At 36.1% G+C, this 17,115-nt stretch overlaps 2 protein-coding genes across 4 annotated transcripts in view; one reads left to right on the top strand and one right to left on the bottom strand.

Annotated features, from left to right (window-relative positions):
• itsn2a (intersectin 2a) overlaps positions 1–11,186 on the top strand; it is a 54,117-nt gene extending 42,931 nt beyond the window's left edge. For 2 of the 3 annotated variants that reach the window (XM_084431380.1, XM_084431381.1), the window contains exons 24-40: positions 54–109; positions 210–376; positions 1,447–1,480; positions 1,582–1,703; positions 2,346–2,442; positions 2,592–2,783; positions 4,441–4,562; positions 4,648–4,754; positions 5,632–5,815; positions 6,097–6,195; positions 6,338–6,505; positions 6,616–6,825; positions 6,930–7,051; positions 7,561–7,643; positions 7,730–7,813; positions 9,148–9,321; positions 9,406–11,186. In XM_084431380.1, coding sequence (XP_084287506.1) covers positions 54–109; positions 210–376; positions 1,447–1,480; positions 1,582–1,703; positions 2,346–2,442; positions 2,592–2,783; positions 4,441–4,562; positions 4,648–4,754; positions 5,632–5,815; positions 6,097–6,195; positions 6,338–6,505; positions 6,616–6,825; positions 6,930–7,051; positions 7,561–7,643; positions 7,730–7,813; positions 9,148–9,321; positions 9,406–9,563 — 2,179 coding nt within the window. In that variant the 3' untranslated portion in view covers positions 9,564–11,186. The remainder of the gene's footprint in view (positions 1–53; positions 110–209; positions 377–1,446; positions 1,481–1,581; positions 1,704–2,345; positions 2,443–2,591; positions 2,784–4,440; positions 4,563–4,647; positions 4,755–5,631; positions 5,816–6,096; positions 6,196–6,337; positions 6,506–6,615; positions 6,826–6,929; positions 7,052–7,560; positions 7,644–7,729; positions 7,814–9,147; positions 9,322–9,405) is intronic. The other variant, XM_084431382.1, reaches the window with a different exon arrangement.
• A 207-nt stretch (positions 11,187–11,393) lies between these two features.
• On the bottom strand, positions 11,394–15,521 carry fam228a (family with sequence similarity 228 member A). The gene is made up of 8 exons (XM_084431379.1): positions 15,435–15,521; positions 13,069–13,219; positions 12,902–12,979; positions 12,640–12,834; positions 12,119–12,199; positions 11,946–12,033; positions 11,650–11,794; positions 11,394–11,562 (listed from the first exon to the last, which is right to left on the bottom strand). Exons 2-8 carry the CDS (start codon positions 13,135–13,137, stop codon positions 11,508–11,510), a joined length of 711 nt encoding a protein of 236 aa, XP_084287505.1. The 5' UTR covers positions 13,138–13,219; positions 15,435–15,521; the 3' UTR covers positions 11,394–11,507.
• Between the last annotated feature and the right edge of the window lie 1,594 nt (positions 15,522–17,115).

Below are 17,115 nucleotides of genomic sequence, written 5' to 3'. Positions count from 1 at the left end.
ACATATACAGTAGTAGCAATTTGATGCCAAGCTAAATCTTTTCTCTCTTCTAGGCCATTATATTCTACTGTGGACGAGATTGACGTTTCAGATTCTGCTCTGCTTGAGGGTGAGGAGTCTGTTTATGTTTTCATAGAACCAGATCTGGTCATTCAGATGAGATATTATGAGGTTTTTATCATGCTTTGTATTTGATTTCTCCTGATTAGAGTATGTGGCTCTGTACACCTATGAGAGCCCGGAGTCAGGTGACCTGACGTTCTGTGCGGAGGATGCTGTTCTGGTAACAGAGAGGGAAGGAGAATGGTGGAGAGGGTGCATCGGGGACCAGTCTGGCCTCTTCCCTTCCAACTACGTTAAACCCAAAGAGTCTGATGTATGCATATTCAGATAATTGTATATATATATACAGTACAGGTCAAAAGTTTGGAAACATTACTATTTTTAATGTTTTTGAAAGAAGTTTCTTCTGCTCATCAAGCCTGCATTTATTTGATCAAAAATACAAAAAAAGTAATATTGTGATATATTATTACAATTTAAAATAATTGGTTTTCAATTTATTATACTTTAAATTATCATTTATTTCTGTGATGCAAAGCTGAATTTTCAGGATCATTACTCCAGTCTATCACATGATCCTTTAGAAATCATTCTAATGATGATTCATTGTCAACGTTGGAAACAGTTCTGCTGCTTAATATTTTTTCATAACCTGTGATACTTTTTTAGGATACTTTGATGAATAAAAAGTAAAAAAAAAAAAAAGAAGCAGCAAATGTTTTAATAACAAATCTTTTGTAACAACAATATACACTACTGGTCAGTAATTTGGGGTCAGTAATTTTTTTTTAAATAAATCAATACTTTTATTCAGCAAGGATGTGTTAAAATGATAAAAAAGTGATAGTAAAGAAGATTTATATTATTAGAAAATATTTTTTTATTTTGAATAAATGCAGTTCTTTTTAACCTTTTATTCATCAAATAGATTAGGCAGCAGAACTGTTTCCAACACTCATAATAAATCAGAATATTAGAATGATTTCTAAAGGATCATGTGATAGACTGGATGTCACGTGACACTGAAGACTGGAGTAATGATGCTGAAAATTCAGCTTTGCATCACAGGAATAAATTATTTTTTAAAGTATATTCAAATAGAAAACTATTATTTTAAGTTGTAATAATATTTCACAATATTACTGTTTTTTTTTCCCTGTATTTTTGATCAAATAAACGCAGCCTTGATAAGCATTAGAGACTTCTTTCAAAAATATTTAAAATATTTTATTTGTGTATTGATACTTTGATACTAATTTGAGTACTACATTCTTTTGAAGTGAAACGTTTTAAAAGATGTTGCTGTTTTAAATGAATCATTCATAGACATTTAAGTTGGTATGTATTGTCATAATGGTGTTCTCACTGTATTATCTTTTTTAGACTGCCAATCCTGGAGTTCCCAGTAAAAAGCCAGGTGAGATTTGAGAGAGTGGTACCATAACATAGAAGCAAAAATCAAGGCTGGCTGTTTTACATTTTAAACATGATTAAATTGTGCTCTTTATTGGTCCTCAGAGATTGCTCAGGTGACTATGGCCAATGCTGCCACAACACCAGAGCAACTGAGTCTGACACCTGGTCAGCTGATCGTGGTGCTGCATAAGAACTCAAACAGCTGGTGGCTGGGGGAACTACAGGTTAGCATATATTACATAACCAGACTTCACCTTACCAAAGGACATCGTTTGCTCAAACTGCAATATAGTGTTCTTTCTTTCTTTATTGTATTTATATAGCACAATTTAATACAACCATAGTTGCCCAGTGTGCTGTACAGAGATAATACAATTTAATACCACAGTACAAAGACAATACAAAATAAAATAATAAAAAAAACACAGAGAAATATGACTCCACACCCAGAAGTGTATAGTTATACAGTACTTACAGTATATACCTGTACAGTTATACACTGACTACTGCTCTAAATAATGCTAAAATAAGGCTAAAAATAATATATATGTATATATAAAATTTGAAAGAAGCCTAATGCTCATCAAGCCTGCATTTATTTGATCAAAAATACAGAAAAAACAGTAATATTGTGAAATATTATTACGGTTTAAAATAATGGTTTTCTATTTAAATAACATTTGAAATATAATTTATTTCTATGATGGAAGGCTGAATTTTCAGCATCATTATTCAAGTCTTCAATGTCACATGATCCTTCAGAAATCATTCTAATATGCTGATTTATTATCAATGTTGGAAACAGTTGTGCTGCTTAATATCACCAGCTTTTAAAAAACCAACTAAAAACATGTTTCTGTTTGTAGGCACGGGGTAAGAAGCGTAAAAAGGGCTGGTTCCACTCTTCTAATGTCAGATTACTGGAGGCAAACAGCGGCAAAATAACTCCTGCACCTCAACCATGTGAGACACACACACACACACACGTTGTCATCATACTCTTTCATTCACGAGCTTTTGTATGTGGTGTTGTGTGTGTGTTGTTTTCCCTCCTCTGTCCCATTCTGCTACATCCATCCATTCTCTCTGTCTCTCTCCCATTCCCCCTGTAGTGTGTCAGGTTATTGCAATGTATGACTACAAGGCAGCCAGTAAGGATGAGATGAGCTTCCAAAAAGGTCAGCTGATCACCGTACTCAACAAGGACAACCCTGACTGGTGGAAAGGAGAGGTCGCAGGGGTCATAGGGCTGTTTCCAACTAACTATGTGAAGATGACCACAGAATGTGATCCCAGCCAGCAATGTGAGTACTATGAGAGTTACTTTATCCGTTCCTGTTTCCACATCAGAGTTCAGAGATGTTCATTTTGGAAAAGGGTAGAGAAAATATGAATTGAAATGAATTGAATTTGAAATAACCTTTTAAAAAGACTGTTAGTGAGACAATGTTCACGCACACAAACATTTACCCAACTATGTTCTTTAAATTTGATTACAGAAAAGGAAAGTAAGAGAGATTTTTTTGGCCATAGTCTTTCTTTCTTTCTTTCTTTCTTTCTTTCTTTCTTTCTTTCTTTCTTTCTTTCTTTCTTTCTTTCTTTCTTTCTTTCTTTTTTATCAACATGCTCTAATGTATACTTTCCATTCATCCCTTCATTATTCATTCTCTCATCTGCCCTTATCTCCTTTCTTCCACCTTTTTTCCACGCCTCATCTGTGTTTTATTGTAGGACGATAGCTCTGGCCCCTCCTTCCTCTTCCTCCTCTCTTTTCTGGGCCAATCAGAACACTGCTCTGGTCCAGGAAGCAGCCTCAAGCACGCCTTCAGGATTTAACAGTTCCCCCTCAACTATTTCTGTTTAAACTTTACTTAAATAGCAAACGAACACATCAGTTTACCCCACTGGCTTCAGGACATTTTTTTTCTTTCTGTTTATGTTAGATATCAGTCGCTTCTTTTCTCTGTTTCTTTTAAGAAGTGACAAATGAATGGGGCCGTATCTTGAGCATATATTTTCCTTGATATTTTTAAAATAAAAGTTCTCTGTACTATGTAAAAAATATTTTGTAAATTTCACAACTTCCCAGTCTTCATTTACAGGGTCATTTACAGGAGCTAAGCTGCAAGAATGGCTCATTATGAAACCCTTGGATTTCTGACATAGTTAAAACCTGAAAACATTAACCTAGTATTACCTATACCCACATTTGCCTATTCAGTGTTCAGTAACTTGATCTGCCCAGTCCTGGTGAGGTAATAAAGAGGATGTAGGATAGATATTTCTATTCTTAACAGTAAAAAAAATGAATAAATTGTTCATTTTGTATGCATTTTTACTTAGGTCTTTTTCATTTTTTCATTATTAATATTATTCTTTTAAACATATTTGAAATTGACTGATCCCAAAATCAAATGTGTATTCCAGTGTGCCAGATAACTACAGTATTTCTTGTATCAATATCTGGAAATGGTGTTTGGCACCAACTAAAACAGCATGTTTGGGTACAAGAACCTTGACTAACATTATAGATGGACCACAGGGTAATATTTTTAATAATAATAAAAAATATGACATGGCCCCAGTGAAGGACGCTTTTAGTCAAAAGTGAACTAACCTTTCACATAAGCAAGTACTGTTTCATCAGCACAATCATATATTTGTAGATCACAGGATTGTTAGTCTGCCTCTGCGTGTTCAGTTAAGTAGTTAAATGAACTGATGACCAGAATCATGAGTTGCCCTCATACTTGACCAGCTATGCAGCCAGCTAACAGTCATGACCTTAGAGACCATTAGACTTCACTCTGAATGTCATACTGTAACCTTTGCTCTGGATGCATTTTTGTATGGAAAGTATTCTCAATTATATGAAGCAGAATTTCACAAATAAAGTTTTCAATTGTGACATGCAGTGATGTGGTCGCTGATGAATGCGTGTGCGTGCATGTGTGTGTGTAGGGTGTGCTGATCTGCTCAGTTTAGACTCTATGTGCACTGAAGAGAGAAAGAGACAAGGCTACATCCACGAGCTAATTCAAACGGAGGAGTCTTACCTTGAGGACCTGGAACTGGCAGGGGAGGTAAACCAACAGTCATTTCAATAGTCAAAATGTATGACATATCTATGCTATGTAATTGTTCTTTCCTGTGTGTGTGGATATTTAGGTGTTCTATAAGCCAATGGCAGAATCAGGGCGGCTGACGGAGGCTGAGATGAGCCTGATCTTTGTGAACTGGCGGGAACTGATCATGTGCAGCACCAAACTCCTAAAGTGAGTCAACAGTGACTGCTAGAGGCAGTTTGTGAAATTGCAAGTGCATGTGGTGGATGGTTTGTTTTTGTGTAGTCCAATATTAATAAATTTTCCAGTTCTTTATGATGTTTACAGTACATGGTTAAAGGCTTTGTAGGAAACCATTTACCTTACACTTGGGACTATCAAATAGCAACCAATGGATGCAAATGAAAAATGAAAGAAATTAAATATTTAAACAAATTTGTTCAGGTTAACATCAGATTACTGAATTAGGTCAGTGAAGTCATTGCAATTATTATCAATATGAATGTGAGTGATGGAACCTTTTTTAATTCTTCAATATTTTTATATTGGTTTGGATTGGTTTATTTTATTTATGCCAGTAATTTATTTTATTCCTTGTTTTCAGACATCTTGTCAATACTAAAATACATTTTAATTAAAATCTTTTAATAATAAAAAAAAAAACTCTCACAGTTTATATATTTCAAAACTTAAACATTTTATATTAAAAATAGTTACAACAACAGAGTAAAAATATACAATAACAATTATTACATTAAAAATATCTACAATTGAGTAAAAATCACATTAAAAAATAACTACAATTGAGTAAAAATACATTACAAATAACTACAATAAAGTAAGAATACATGAAAAAATAACTACAATAGAGTAAAAAAATATTTTTTCATAATAGACAGTAGAAAGAATATTTAGTGTATAATTTTTATTAATTGGCTACACCTTTAAACAAGTGGAGAGGACACTAAAATGGTACACTAATAGAATATTTCGTATTTCAAGTACATTTTGATTCCTAGGCAAACACACACACACACACACACACAAAAAACAAGTATAATATACAGTATATGTGTATGTGTTTCAGAGCTTTGCGTGTCCGTAAGAAGATGGCTGGAGAGAGGATGCCGGTGCAGGTGGTGGGTGATATCCTGTCCTCAGAGCTCTCTCACATGCAGGCCTACATTCGCTTCTGCAGCTGCCAGCTCAATGCTGCAGCCCTGCTGCAACAGAAAACAGACAAGTCACCTGACTTCAAACTCTTCCTGAAGGTAAATGATGTTCTAATAACAGGAAAACTGCACTTTTTGGTGGACACTTTTGTGTACTTTCGCACAATAAACAATTTTGGTCTAGTGTTGGGTCGCTGCTTGATCAGTGTCCTGAAGCAAAACCAGTTGTGTTGTCCATTTTCCACACGAGTCCACAAGATGGCGCTGTAAACACTACTCTCTCGTGGGCTAGTGTGGATGACTTCACTGTAGCATCGATAAGACATTAATTAGGCTCTTATCCTTCTCTTCCTTCTGTGTTTTTTCACTCTTCTTTGTAGAAAATTGCCAGTAATTACCGTTGTAAAGGAATGCCGCTGTCCAGCTTCCTCCTGAAACCCATGCAGAGAATCACACGCTACCCACTGCTGATCAAGAACGTACGAGAAGCTGTCCTCAGCTGTGGAAACTTTCACAGAATGATAAGAGAAATAATAGCATGATACATTTCTTTAATTCTGCATTATTTGTATGACTTTTATTTAAGCCAGTCATTGTTGTGTCTGAAATGTGTTTGTGAAGATTCTGGAGAACACCCCTCCAGCTCACGCAGATCACGCACACCTGGAGGCGGCTCTCGAGCAGGCCGAGGAGTTGTGCTCGCAGGTCAACGAGGGCGTGAGGGAGAAAGAAAACTCCGATCGGCTGGAATGGATCCAGAACCATGTGCTGTGTGATGGACTCATTGAGGTGAGACTGCTGCTGTTGACCTTTTTGCGCTACATGATGACCTCAAAGTGTAAAACAACAGCTTTTATTATGCGTTATGCGTTATTTATAATGTTTTATTCTTGGTTTAGCACCTCGTTTTTAACTCTATGACGAACTGCCTGGGCCCTCGAAAACTGCTGCACAGCGGCAAACTACATAAGACTAAGAGCAGCAAAGAACTCTGGGCATTCCTGTTTAATGACTTCCTGCTCCTCACTTACACCTCCAAACAGTTCTCTTCTGGACCAGAAAAACCCTTCAATCCCAACTCAAATGCACAGTACAAGATGTATAAAACGGTAAAGCAACACGATTGGTTAGATGTGCCTCAGAGCTTGTACTTAGCTGTATTAGATTGTTTTGTGTTAAATGTCTTTTTCTAAGATAATCTTTCTTATTCTAGCCAGTGTTTCTGAATGAGGTCTTGGTCAAAATGCCCTCTGACCCTTCTAGCGACGATCCAGTTTTTCACATCTCGCACATTGACCGTGTGTACACACTCAAGACCGACACCATTAATGAGAGGTACACATAACACTTTCAAATTAAATTACTTCGAGAAATGCCTAAAGGCCTGTTCACACCAGAATGGTAACTATAACGATAACTATATTAGCATCCACCAATGATAATGTTGATTATTAAAAGCGTGCACTGCAGTTATGTAATTTTGCTCAAACTCTTTAAACCAGGATTGATTCTGATTGGCTGTCAATGTTTTTTATCATTCATCAGCTGGAAAAAAATCATTCTGGAAAGTGATTCAAATTATATTGTTATCGTTATAGTTGTGGTGTAGACTTTCCTACTCTCATAGAAATTAACGATTATTAAAACTTTATCGTTATCCTCCTTGGTGTGAATGGGCCTTAAAACTGCAATCATTCACACTTAAAGAGATTCACTGAACTGAACTAAAGTGAAATAAAGAGTATTATTCTGTAGTGAAGCAAAAATACTAATTTATTACAGTAAGTATCTGTTGTGCAGTATATAAATTACTAATGTTACTGATCACTTTCATTTTAAATCAGGACAACATGGGTGCAGAAGATCAAAACAGCTTCTGACCTCTTCATAGAGACTGAGAAGCTCAAACGAGAGAAGGCATACCAAGGTTGAGATTCAATGATGGCTATTAAGAGTCAAAGTCAATGTGATTGAATGCAGCATTACTGATAAAAGTCTGTGTACGTTGTTTAGCTCGCTCTCAGAAGAACAGTGGAATCGGGAGACTGTTAGTAACGGTCCTGGAGGCGACAGAGCTGAAGCCCTGCAAACCCAACGGTTCGAATGAACATACACAAACCTCACTATATATATATATATATATATATATATATATATATATATATATATATATATACACACACACACACACACACACACACACACACACACACACACACACAGTTAAGTCCATATATATTTGGACACAGGCTCAATTTTCATAACTTTGTATGCCACCAGAATAAAATTAAAATGTAACAATCAAGATGAATTAGAAGTGTAGGGTTACAGCTTAAATTCAATTGGTTGGAATAAAAAAGACAAGTAAAAATCAATCATTTTTTGTACCGTGAAACGCCGTCCAATCAAATTTGCTGCATTTGGCTGAATCTGGACAGACAGTATATCCTTATATACACTTTAGAATTCATCCGGCTGCTTCTGTTACATCATCAATAAACACCAGTGACCCGATGCCACTGGAAGCCATGCATGCCCATGCCACCACATTGCTTCCACCGTGATTTACAGATGATGTTGTATGCTTTGGTGCATGAGCTGTCTTCATATTTTCCTTCTCCATATTTTTTTCTTCCCGTCATTCTGGTACAAGTTGATCTTAGTTTCATCCATCCAACGAATGTTTTTCCAGAACTGGTCAGGCTTTTTTTTCACGCTAATCTTGTCTTTCTATTCTTGAGGCTTGAACCTTTGTGGTGAACCCTCTGTATTTGCTCTTGTGAAGTCTTCTCTTGATTGTAGACTTTGACAATGACACACATACCTCCTGGAGAGTGTTATTCACTTAGCTGAATGTTGTGAACGGGCTTTTCTTTACCATGGACGTCGGTCCAGGCCTTTTTATGTTGCTGAGCTCACCAGTGCAATCTTTTTTGTCTTTCTCGGAATGTACCAAACTTGATTTGGCCACTCCTAATGTTCCTGCTATCTCTCTGATGGATTTGTTTTGTTTTTGAAGCCTAATGATGGCCTGTTTAACTTGCATGGAGAGCTCCTTTAAACGCATTATGTGGGTTCACAGCTACAGCTTCCAAATGCAAATACCACACTTAGAATCAACTCCAGAACTTTTACCTGCTTAATGATGAATAAACAATGAAGGAATTGCCCACACCTGTCCATGAAACCGCTTTTGAGTCAGTTGCCCAATTATTTTTTCCTCCAATTTGGATGTAAATAAGAGAAATAAATAAAAAAAGCTGAGTGTGACTTTAAGCCCATATTCAGCTTTTTGTACTATGCTTTTGTTTTGTTCTTCTAGTAAAATTAATCTAGTTTTAAGAATGTTTAGATATTAATACTGGAGATCAAGACAAAAATACTAAGTAGGAAATTATTTTTGCAGTGTGTGATGTGTTGTGTGTTTATAGGGAAGAGTAACCCATACTGTGAGCTAACAATGGGCGCTCAGTGCTACACGTCCCGCCATCAGCCCGACACGCTCAACCCCAAATGGAACTTCAACTGCCACTTCTTCATCAAAGACCTGTATCAGGACGTCCTCTGCCTCACTATCTTTGAGAGGGACCAGTTTTCTCCTGACGGTGGGATTCTACACGGCAACACACGTACAAAATATACACACACAAAAAAACATATATTTTCAACTGATTGTGATTTCAATACAGATTTTCTAGGTCGTACTGAAGTTCCTGTAGCAACAATAAAGAAGGATCAAGATGGTAAAGGCCCATTGGAACGGCGTCTGCTGCTTCATGAAGTTCCAACCGGAGAGGTCAAAGTGCGGCTTGACTTGCAGCTCTATGAGCAAACACCTCACATGTGAACGCCACATCTGCTTCATTAGCACTACAATATTAAACACATCACCAAAGTTTGTTAATTAGCGTTCATATTTAAAATTGAACACTCCTGAAATGGAAAAGGTGAACCACTTAACGGATGTTTACATGCTGTATAAAATAGAGGCTGGTAGAGTCATATTTACTCTCACGCTTAAGGATGATGTTGTATGATGGGGAAAACTGGGTAATAATGTGATGATTTGGTTGGGATAGGAACTGGTTTGTATTTAGAATTTTTTAAATTGCATTTATAATCTGAACATAATCTGTGTGACCACAGTTGACTTTGATTAGGTGTTCTTTCTGGCCTTTCATTCTTTAAAAGCCAAAGATTTGAAACAAAATGTTTTGCTAATGTTCCCTTTAAGTTATGAAACGTCGGGTTCTTTGTTTTAAAAAGTTTTTTTTCCCTCGCTCATGCAATCGTTTTGGTAGTAATATTTAATATCCAACTATAGCATTTCAGAACAAAACGTATAAACAATGTTTAAAAAACATTTTTGTGCTAATAGCTAATAGACCAGATAGCTTTGAATAAACATTACTGGAGGAATTTTTGTTCATAACTTTGAGAGAACCTTTTCCAGAACATTAGCCAAAGTTCTGAGAACGTTCCCTGTTAGCTGGGATAATGGAGTGAAATACACTGCTCTGCTTTACCAGTGACGAACACCGAACACCATGTACAGCAGCTTCCTATGTAGAAAGAGATTAAAAAGATGTCTCTGCTTGTTTAGCTGAAATTGCTTGCACTCAGGAAATGCCTAACATTAATTCAGTCATTTGTAGAATCCATGAAGCCAAGCACACGTGCTAACCCGGTGGTTCCCGAACTTATTCCTGAAGCTCCTCAGCGAATGTTTAATTTTATTATTAAATACTGAAACACTGTTTTATTATATACTATTATACACTATTATCTGAACATGTGTGAAGGAACACAAATTATTCTTTGAATTCTTAATTGTATGAATTTAGGAAAGCTTTATTTATAAATGATTTAACAATGTATAATATGGTTCTTATATGATTTTCCATTGATTATGCCTAAGCCTAACTGAACAACAGCATTCAGTTTTATGAACAGGATCTGGATGTTGTACATTTGGGTTGATGCTGGATGTCGAAAGATTGCGTGTACTATTTGTTTAATGCATAATTGTATAAACATCTATAGGAATCAATTGCTGTATTGGTTTGGGTACAATTATTTATATACACCAAAAATAAAAACCCAGAATTTCTCTAAATGCATTTCTTGAAAAAATTAAAAAGATTTTTTTCATAGAACCCCAAAAGATTTTGCAGACTGGAGGTTTACTAACAGTGCTGCTTGAAAGTTTGTGAACCCCTTGCAGAAACTGAATAATTTCAGGTTTTTTATTTAGTACTGTCCTAAAGATGTTTACATATAGTCCACAAGACCCAAAAAAAAAAAGGCTGAATTTATAAAAATAACCCCGTTCAAAATGATGTTTGTTCTTGAGTCGCTTTTTTGTCCTGAGGAGTTAAACTGCCTGAAAAATCCTCCAGGTCCCGAAAATTCTTCAGTTTTTCAGCATCTTTTGCACATTTGAACCCTTTCCAGCAGTGACTGTATGATTTTGAGATCCATCTTTTGAACAGGGACATTTTTTTGTCTTGTGGACTACAGTATATGTAAACACCTTTTATGTAAAATATCTTATTCAGGAGATAAAAAATAACAGATTTTGTATGACCGATCGATGATTGTCAGAATTTGCTCAACTTCTTTGTGGATGTTGCAGAACATAATATGCATTGTTTGATAAGCACTACACACATTGCATACCGTACACCTCATTATTTAATGCACTTGAATGGTAAAACAAGCACCATCCTCAGTAAGGGAAGATGTGTGTCCATACAACCTTATGTCAAAAACGACCTATGGAATGTTGTCATTAACCATATGAGGAACATCCCTCTGTCACAGCTGAATGTGGAGAGCATCTATTCCTGAACAGCAACAAACGACCTCAGTATTACGGGCACAGAAGTGCTAGAAACACAAAAGCAGTTCAACAGCGAGCCTGAAGATGATACCTTGATCTTAACAGACTGCGGTCCTTCCAAAGTCTCTGTGAGGTAGTATCACTTGAGGGTTTGGCCTGTGACTGTTTAAGGCTCTGTTGGGAAGCAGGGGGACTCTGGAGAATTTCCTCCACCTGCTGACGGCGATACACGTGACCTAGCATGCAGAGTTTAAAGGTCATACAGAAGCCATTTTGTTTACCTGAAGTTCATTTTGTCTCTGTAGCCCAATTAAAGGAAGTAGTTCAAAAATCTAGTCATGTTTAGCAGCGTATGCATTTGTGAAACAAATTATTTAATAACAGCACCTGTTTGGCAGCGAAGTACTGCTGCCTTTTCCTTAACCCTGGCTCGTGACTGAAGAGACAGAGGGTCCTGCAATGTTGGTGTCGAAATCTGCAAAAAAGCACAATTACATATAATCATTAATGCATTTGTTTAGTTGTGTAACTATTCACATAAAAAAGATGATATGACTCACTTTGTGATAATGTGGTGAGTTGAAATGGTGCAGGAAAGGGTTGTATTCTAGGGGATCATAACTCTCTAGAAACACAAAACCCTAAAACGCAGAACACATTTTAGTTTTTAGGGAGATTTTGGAAAACATCGCAGGTTTTCATTAATTTTATTGTTTTCGTTTTTTAATTTATTCAAAAAAATCAATGAATGCCATTGAATAAAAATTCCATGACAACAATAGGCCTACCTTACTAGTTTTTTTTAACCCAAAATTTTATTTAATTTAATTTTTATTTATTAGCATTACATATCTGGCCTGTAACAACACAACAGACTAGCAATATTGACTCAACATTCATTACGGCATTGAAATTCCCCTGATAAACGGTTACTATGAAAGTGTACTATAATGTTGTGACTGTGCTGAAATGGCCTTAATAACTCAACGAGTGCATTTATAAAATTACAGTGGACTGCTACTGTAACAGCATGCTTATGCTAATATCTGTAATGTTATACTGTAACCGTTTAAGGTTATACCTTAGCATTACAGTAGTTGATGTAGTGTGCATGCATGCTCCTTATCTTCTGTGTCTCATTATAGCCATGGTGTGTAAAGTGTTGCTCAATGCTTCGCTGTATCGGCAGCCACACACTCTGCGTCCAACGCTTATAGAGCAGTTTACTTTTCCTCAAGTCCAGTGCGTCTCTGTGAGCGAGGTAGTGATCCAGATTCTGTACTGACACACACAAACACAAATGATTCAGAGGTAACAGAAAGAATCACATCTGAAAATATTACCTTTATGAATCCAGCCTCAGTCTCCAGCAGTGGCTGTGTAATGGCATTCACTTCTTGCTGTTCAGAGTGTAATTGTTCCTGCAGGCGAACAGACAGTCGAGTTGGGTGAGTGTGCACCATTTATATAATATGTACAGTAGTGTGTTTGTATGCAACTGTGGCTGTACCAGTAGTTGTTTTTTGGAGCTGAGAGAAATGGTGTGTTGCATGTCATCTGCAGTCTTTGTAAGTGTCATTGTGCTGGTTGGTCAGAGCTTCATTCTCTTTGTAAATTAATTTCTGAAAAGTTCACTGATGGATGAATGTCATTTGAAGACACTAAGGGCACAAGAACAATAACATTGGCATATGCATAGGTTTATGGCACCGTTGGAAATTTTGACAGCCAAAACAGTTTGACGTTCTTGTGCCACAATCATTACTCAAGAAAATGCATGCAAAACATAGTTTAACTATAACGATCAGTCTAAAACCCCACCCAATTTGAAGCGGGACTAAACTGCAGTGGAAAATATGGAGTTCATATTGTGCCATAATTAAACAAACAAATCCAGCATTTTGCAAACAAACTCGATCTGCTTCACAAAGGAAAACTCGACTCGCAGACAAACGGAAAGCAATGTGCAAGTACAAAGGTCAATTTCAGCACCTAGATAATATTTTCACAAATAAATACAAACCATCCTACAAATTGCATGTAACCTTTGAACAAATATCAAATCTAGTGCATACAAATGCATATCTGTCTGTTATGATTGTGAGACACTTTGCTTTTTATGAGATCTCTCGGCTCGATTTTCTCACAAATGTGTCCAGGCAGATTTTCTCACAAATGTAGTTGAGCAACTTCCTCTTATAAAACAGGAGATGGCGCTAACCTAGCGGAGAGATCTCATAAAAAGCCAAGTGTCTCACAATCATAACAGACAGATATGCATTTGTATTTATTTGTGAAATATTATCTATGCTTTGAATTTATTTGTGAAATATTATCTAGGCTCATTTATTTATATTTGTAAAACACAATACATATTTGTTACTCCACTGCATTTTCGCTCAAATTGACCTTTGTACTTGCACATTGCTTTCTGTTTGTTTGCGAGTCGAGTTTTCTGCAAAGCAGATCGAGTATGTTTGCAAAATGCTGGATTTGTTTGTTTAAATATGGCACAATATTAACTCCATAGGGAAAAGCAAAGCTAGCCGTGCAGAGTCGAAAAGCGCCATAAAAAGACACATGGGAACAATCATGGAACTAATCAACATGAAGAACTACAACGAACTACAAACATGGCATAAGAAACAGGAAATACAACAAAAGTCCTAACAATTCAGGTAATATAACATTTACTTACTAAGCATTATCATACTAAGACATTATTGGGAGATAAAAAGTAACAAATTATATGTATAGGCTATACATGTTATGTTAGTATTCTGCTATACGGTAATAAAGATCTCTTTGATTTACATTAAAAGCTATCAGAATTTCATCAATATAATATAAATATTTATAACTTTGCATATTTTTGCTCAGTTTGGGCATCTGAATAAAATGAAGGTGTTTCTTTCCTCCTCAAGTATCTAATGAGCATTATAAGCCTGATATATCAAATATAATACTTAATTAAACACGTGCAAAAACATTTAAAAAATGTTTGGTCTAAAGTTTCAATAAAGTGTTCCATTATAAAATAGATTTTTCTATTTATTATTTCATATGTATGACTTTAACATATTATTTCCTCAATCTATACGGGCACAAAGACATTAAAATGACTAATATTAGAATAATAATAATAATTTAGAACAACTAGTCCATTTACTGCAATTTTAAGCCTAATTTGAATTAAATTATAGGCTAAGTATTGTCTCTTCATGTTACGAAATACAATGAGACTGTGACATCATCACGGGTCGAGTCTTATTGCAGATGAGTTCAGTGAGTCTGTAACCTGAAGTGCAGCATCTAATTCCCCAGGGTTTTCAACAGAACACCCTGACACCACTCTGTACATGCAGGAAAGAAAGAAAAGGCATCCATGCATGAAAGCCTGAACTGTACAGAGCTGACAGACTCAACCTGGCAGGACCGACCATCCAAATCATCTGAATAACCTCGAGTAGACAGTTAAAGGTCTTTTACTTTTACTGGATGGCAGCTGAAAAGCAAACAACATTCAAGTGTATTTTCATGCAAAAGTGATTGTCATATCCTTAAGACAATCACAAAGTTAGCAACGTTCGCCACCATAAAAAGGAACTTGTAATAATAATAACTTTGGCAATAGACCTTGCGACAGAGAAACAAGCGCGCAGGCATCTTTATAATTAACGTTAACGTTATGTGTTTGAACTTCAGTTTTTGCGGTAACGTTAGCTCTATTTACTTGAAGATATCATTACATTGTAATGTTTAATGCGTATGTCATAAAAAATGGCCATTTGTGGTCTTTACCCTAACCCTACTCGTCCATAAAGTTAATGAACTGCAATATTAATCCGTACATATTTAAGTTGATGGCCTACTCACTGCGTCGACGAAATGATGCGAGCTTTTCCGCGCGCCCCCGTGTGTTGCTATAGTGACGTCTCTCAAACCCAAAAGACTCGTGAGCGCGCTCCTTCAGACACGTGCAGCAGACCATAGAGTCGGTAAAAAAAAGTGCAGACACGTTCAAACTCGTCTTGATTTAAACCAATTAAGGTTTATCCTCGGTCAGTTTTCGAGTAAAATTGTGTTAAATTGATTTAATTACAATAAAATCATACAAAAAAATAATAAATTCCAAAAAACGAGAATTCATAGGATAGCCTACTCTTGAGTTTAATTCGTTTATGAAGCTCAAGGATTATAAGCCTACAATAGGAAAGGTTTTTTTTTTGGTGCATTTGTCTCAGTCTACATCCAGAGTTTTCATATTGATTTGGATAATTTGTTTTTTTAATTCTGCTGCCAGTTTCCAAGAACAAGCATAAGTTTGTTTAACATTGTTGTATTGACAACTCTAGGGACTTTGACTCTACTTCATACAGGCAAAAATGATTTAGAGGTGTGATCCACCATGGTACAACAACTGGCTGTGGTGTGATCCACTGGCTGAGGCACAGTGAAATTATATGTATCACTTTGGACAAAAGCGTCGAAAAAAGCGTTTTACTAAAAATGTATAGAAGTGATACTTATACATAAATGCCTATATCTGATCAATTAATATTGCAATGCAACTATAAAAGTATGCAGGCTTTAGATTTACTATTGGAGTAAATGGCTACCCTCATTTTGGTGGAACAGATGAAGGAGGTTCGTCGACTCAGGATATAAAATGTATTATTCATACTTAGCCTACATATATGAAAGGTGCTTATCATATATTGTAAAATGCTAAATAGCCTATAATAATAATAAATAAAAAAAACGAATCAAGAAATGCGTCATGTTTGACACTTTATCTGTTGAATTACCGGTATGTCATTGTCAAGCCCTCTAAGTTTAAGAGTGGTTAGCTGCCCCCTAGTGGACCCCTGGTCATTGTTAAGAACTGCTGGTTTAGCTCACCTACTGTGTATGGAAAGATGCCTTTTTTTGTGGTTTCAAGCAGAGAGACTTTTTTCTAAGATAGCACCCTAAGTCATGAACTTGTAAAACACAAATAAAATGTTAATTGGCCTATTGGCCTATCTGAACCTTCTTGCAATCACCATAGCTTCAATACTAGAACACAAACATAACAACCTAGCAACTTAACAGGCTCCTGACAATGAAAAGCTGTACACAATATGAAAATATACAGAATAGATTATGAAAATGAAACTTGCGTTGGCTATTGACGGCTTTGTGATATAATTGGCATGCGTCAAACCAGACGTCATACCTGCCACGTGGACATTCTTCTAGAACAGCTCACCTGCCTGAGTCGCCATTTTACAACCCCCAAACGAGAAGTTATTAAGGATGGGAACCCAGCATTTGAGGTAAATTTAAACATTTCCTTTCTGAAAAGTCAAAGCAACAATAGATTCTTATTATATATCCTACAACGTTATGCTAGAGTATAGTATTGTTAGAAAGATTAGGCCCTACATTGCTTCGAGTCTAAACAATGTGCGCTCTACAGCTCTGACATTTTTCATTCCTAAAATTCATCTTGATGACTTGTATAAGCCTGTCCCGTCTTTTTCAAAAAGCTTTGATTTGTATTTGCGGCTGCCAA

The sequence above is a fragment of the Rutilus rutilus genome (genome assembly GCF_951802725.1).
Source record: "Rutilus rutilus genome assembly, chromosome: 15".
Taxonomy (NCBI): Eukaryota; Metazoa; Chordata; class Actinopteri; order Cypriniformes; family Leuciscidae; genus Rutilus; species Rutilus rutilus.
Note: the sequence above shows the minus strand (reverse complement) of the source record. Positions and strands in the feature narration are given on the sequence as shown.

What these genes read in the sequence shown, in the direction of transcription:
- fam228a (XM_084431379.1), bottom strand. Translation starts at nt 13,137, where the DNA reads ATGACACTTACAAAGACTGCAGATGACATGCAACACACCATTTCTCTC. An exon ending in ACTCACCACATTATCACAAA is followed by an intron (nt 12,034 to 12,118) that starts GTGAGTCATATC and finishes GCTTTTTTGCAG; the next exon opens with ATTTCGACACCAACATTGCA. An exon ending in CGCAGTCTGTTAAGATCAAG is followed by an intron (nt 11,563 to 11,649) that starts GTATCATCTTCA and finishes GTTGCTGTTCAG; the next exon opens with GAATAGATGCTCTCCACATT.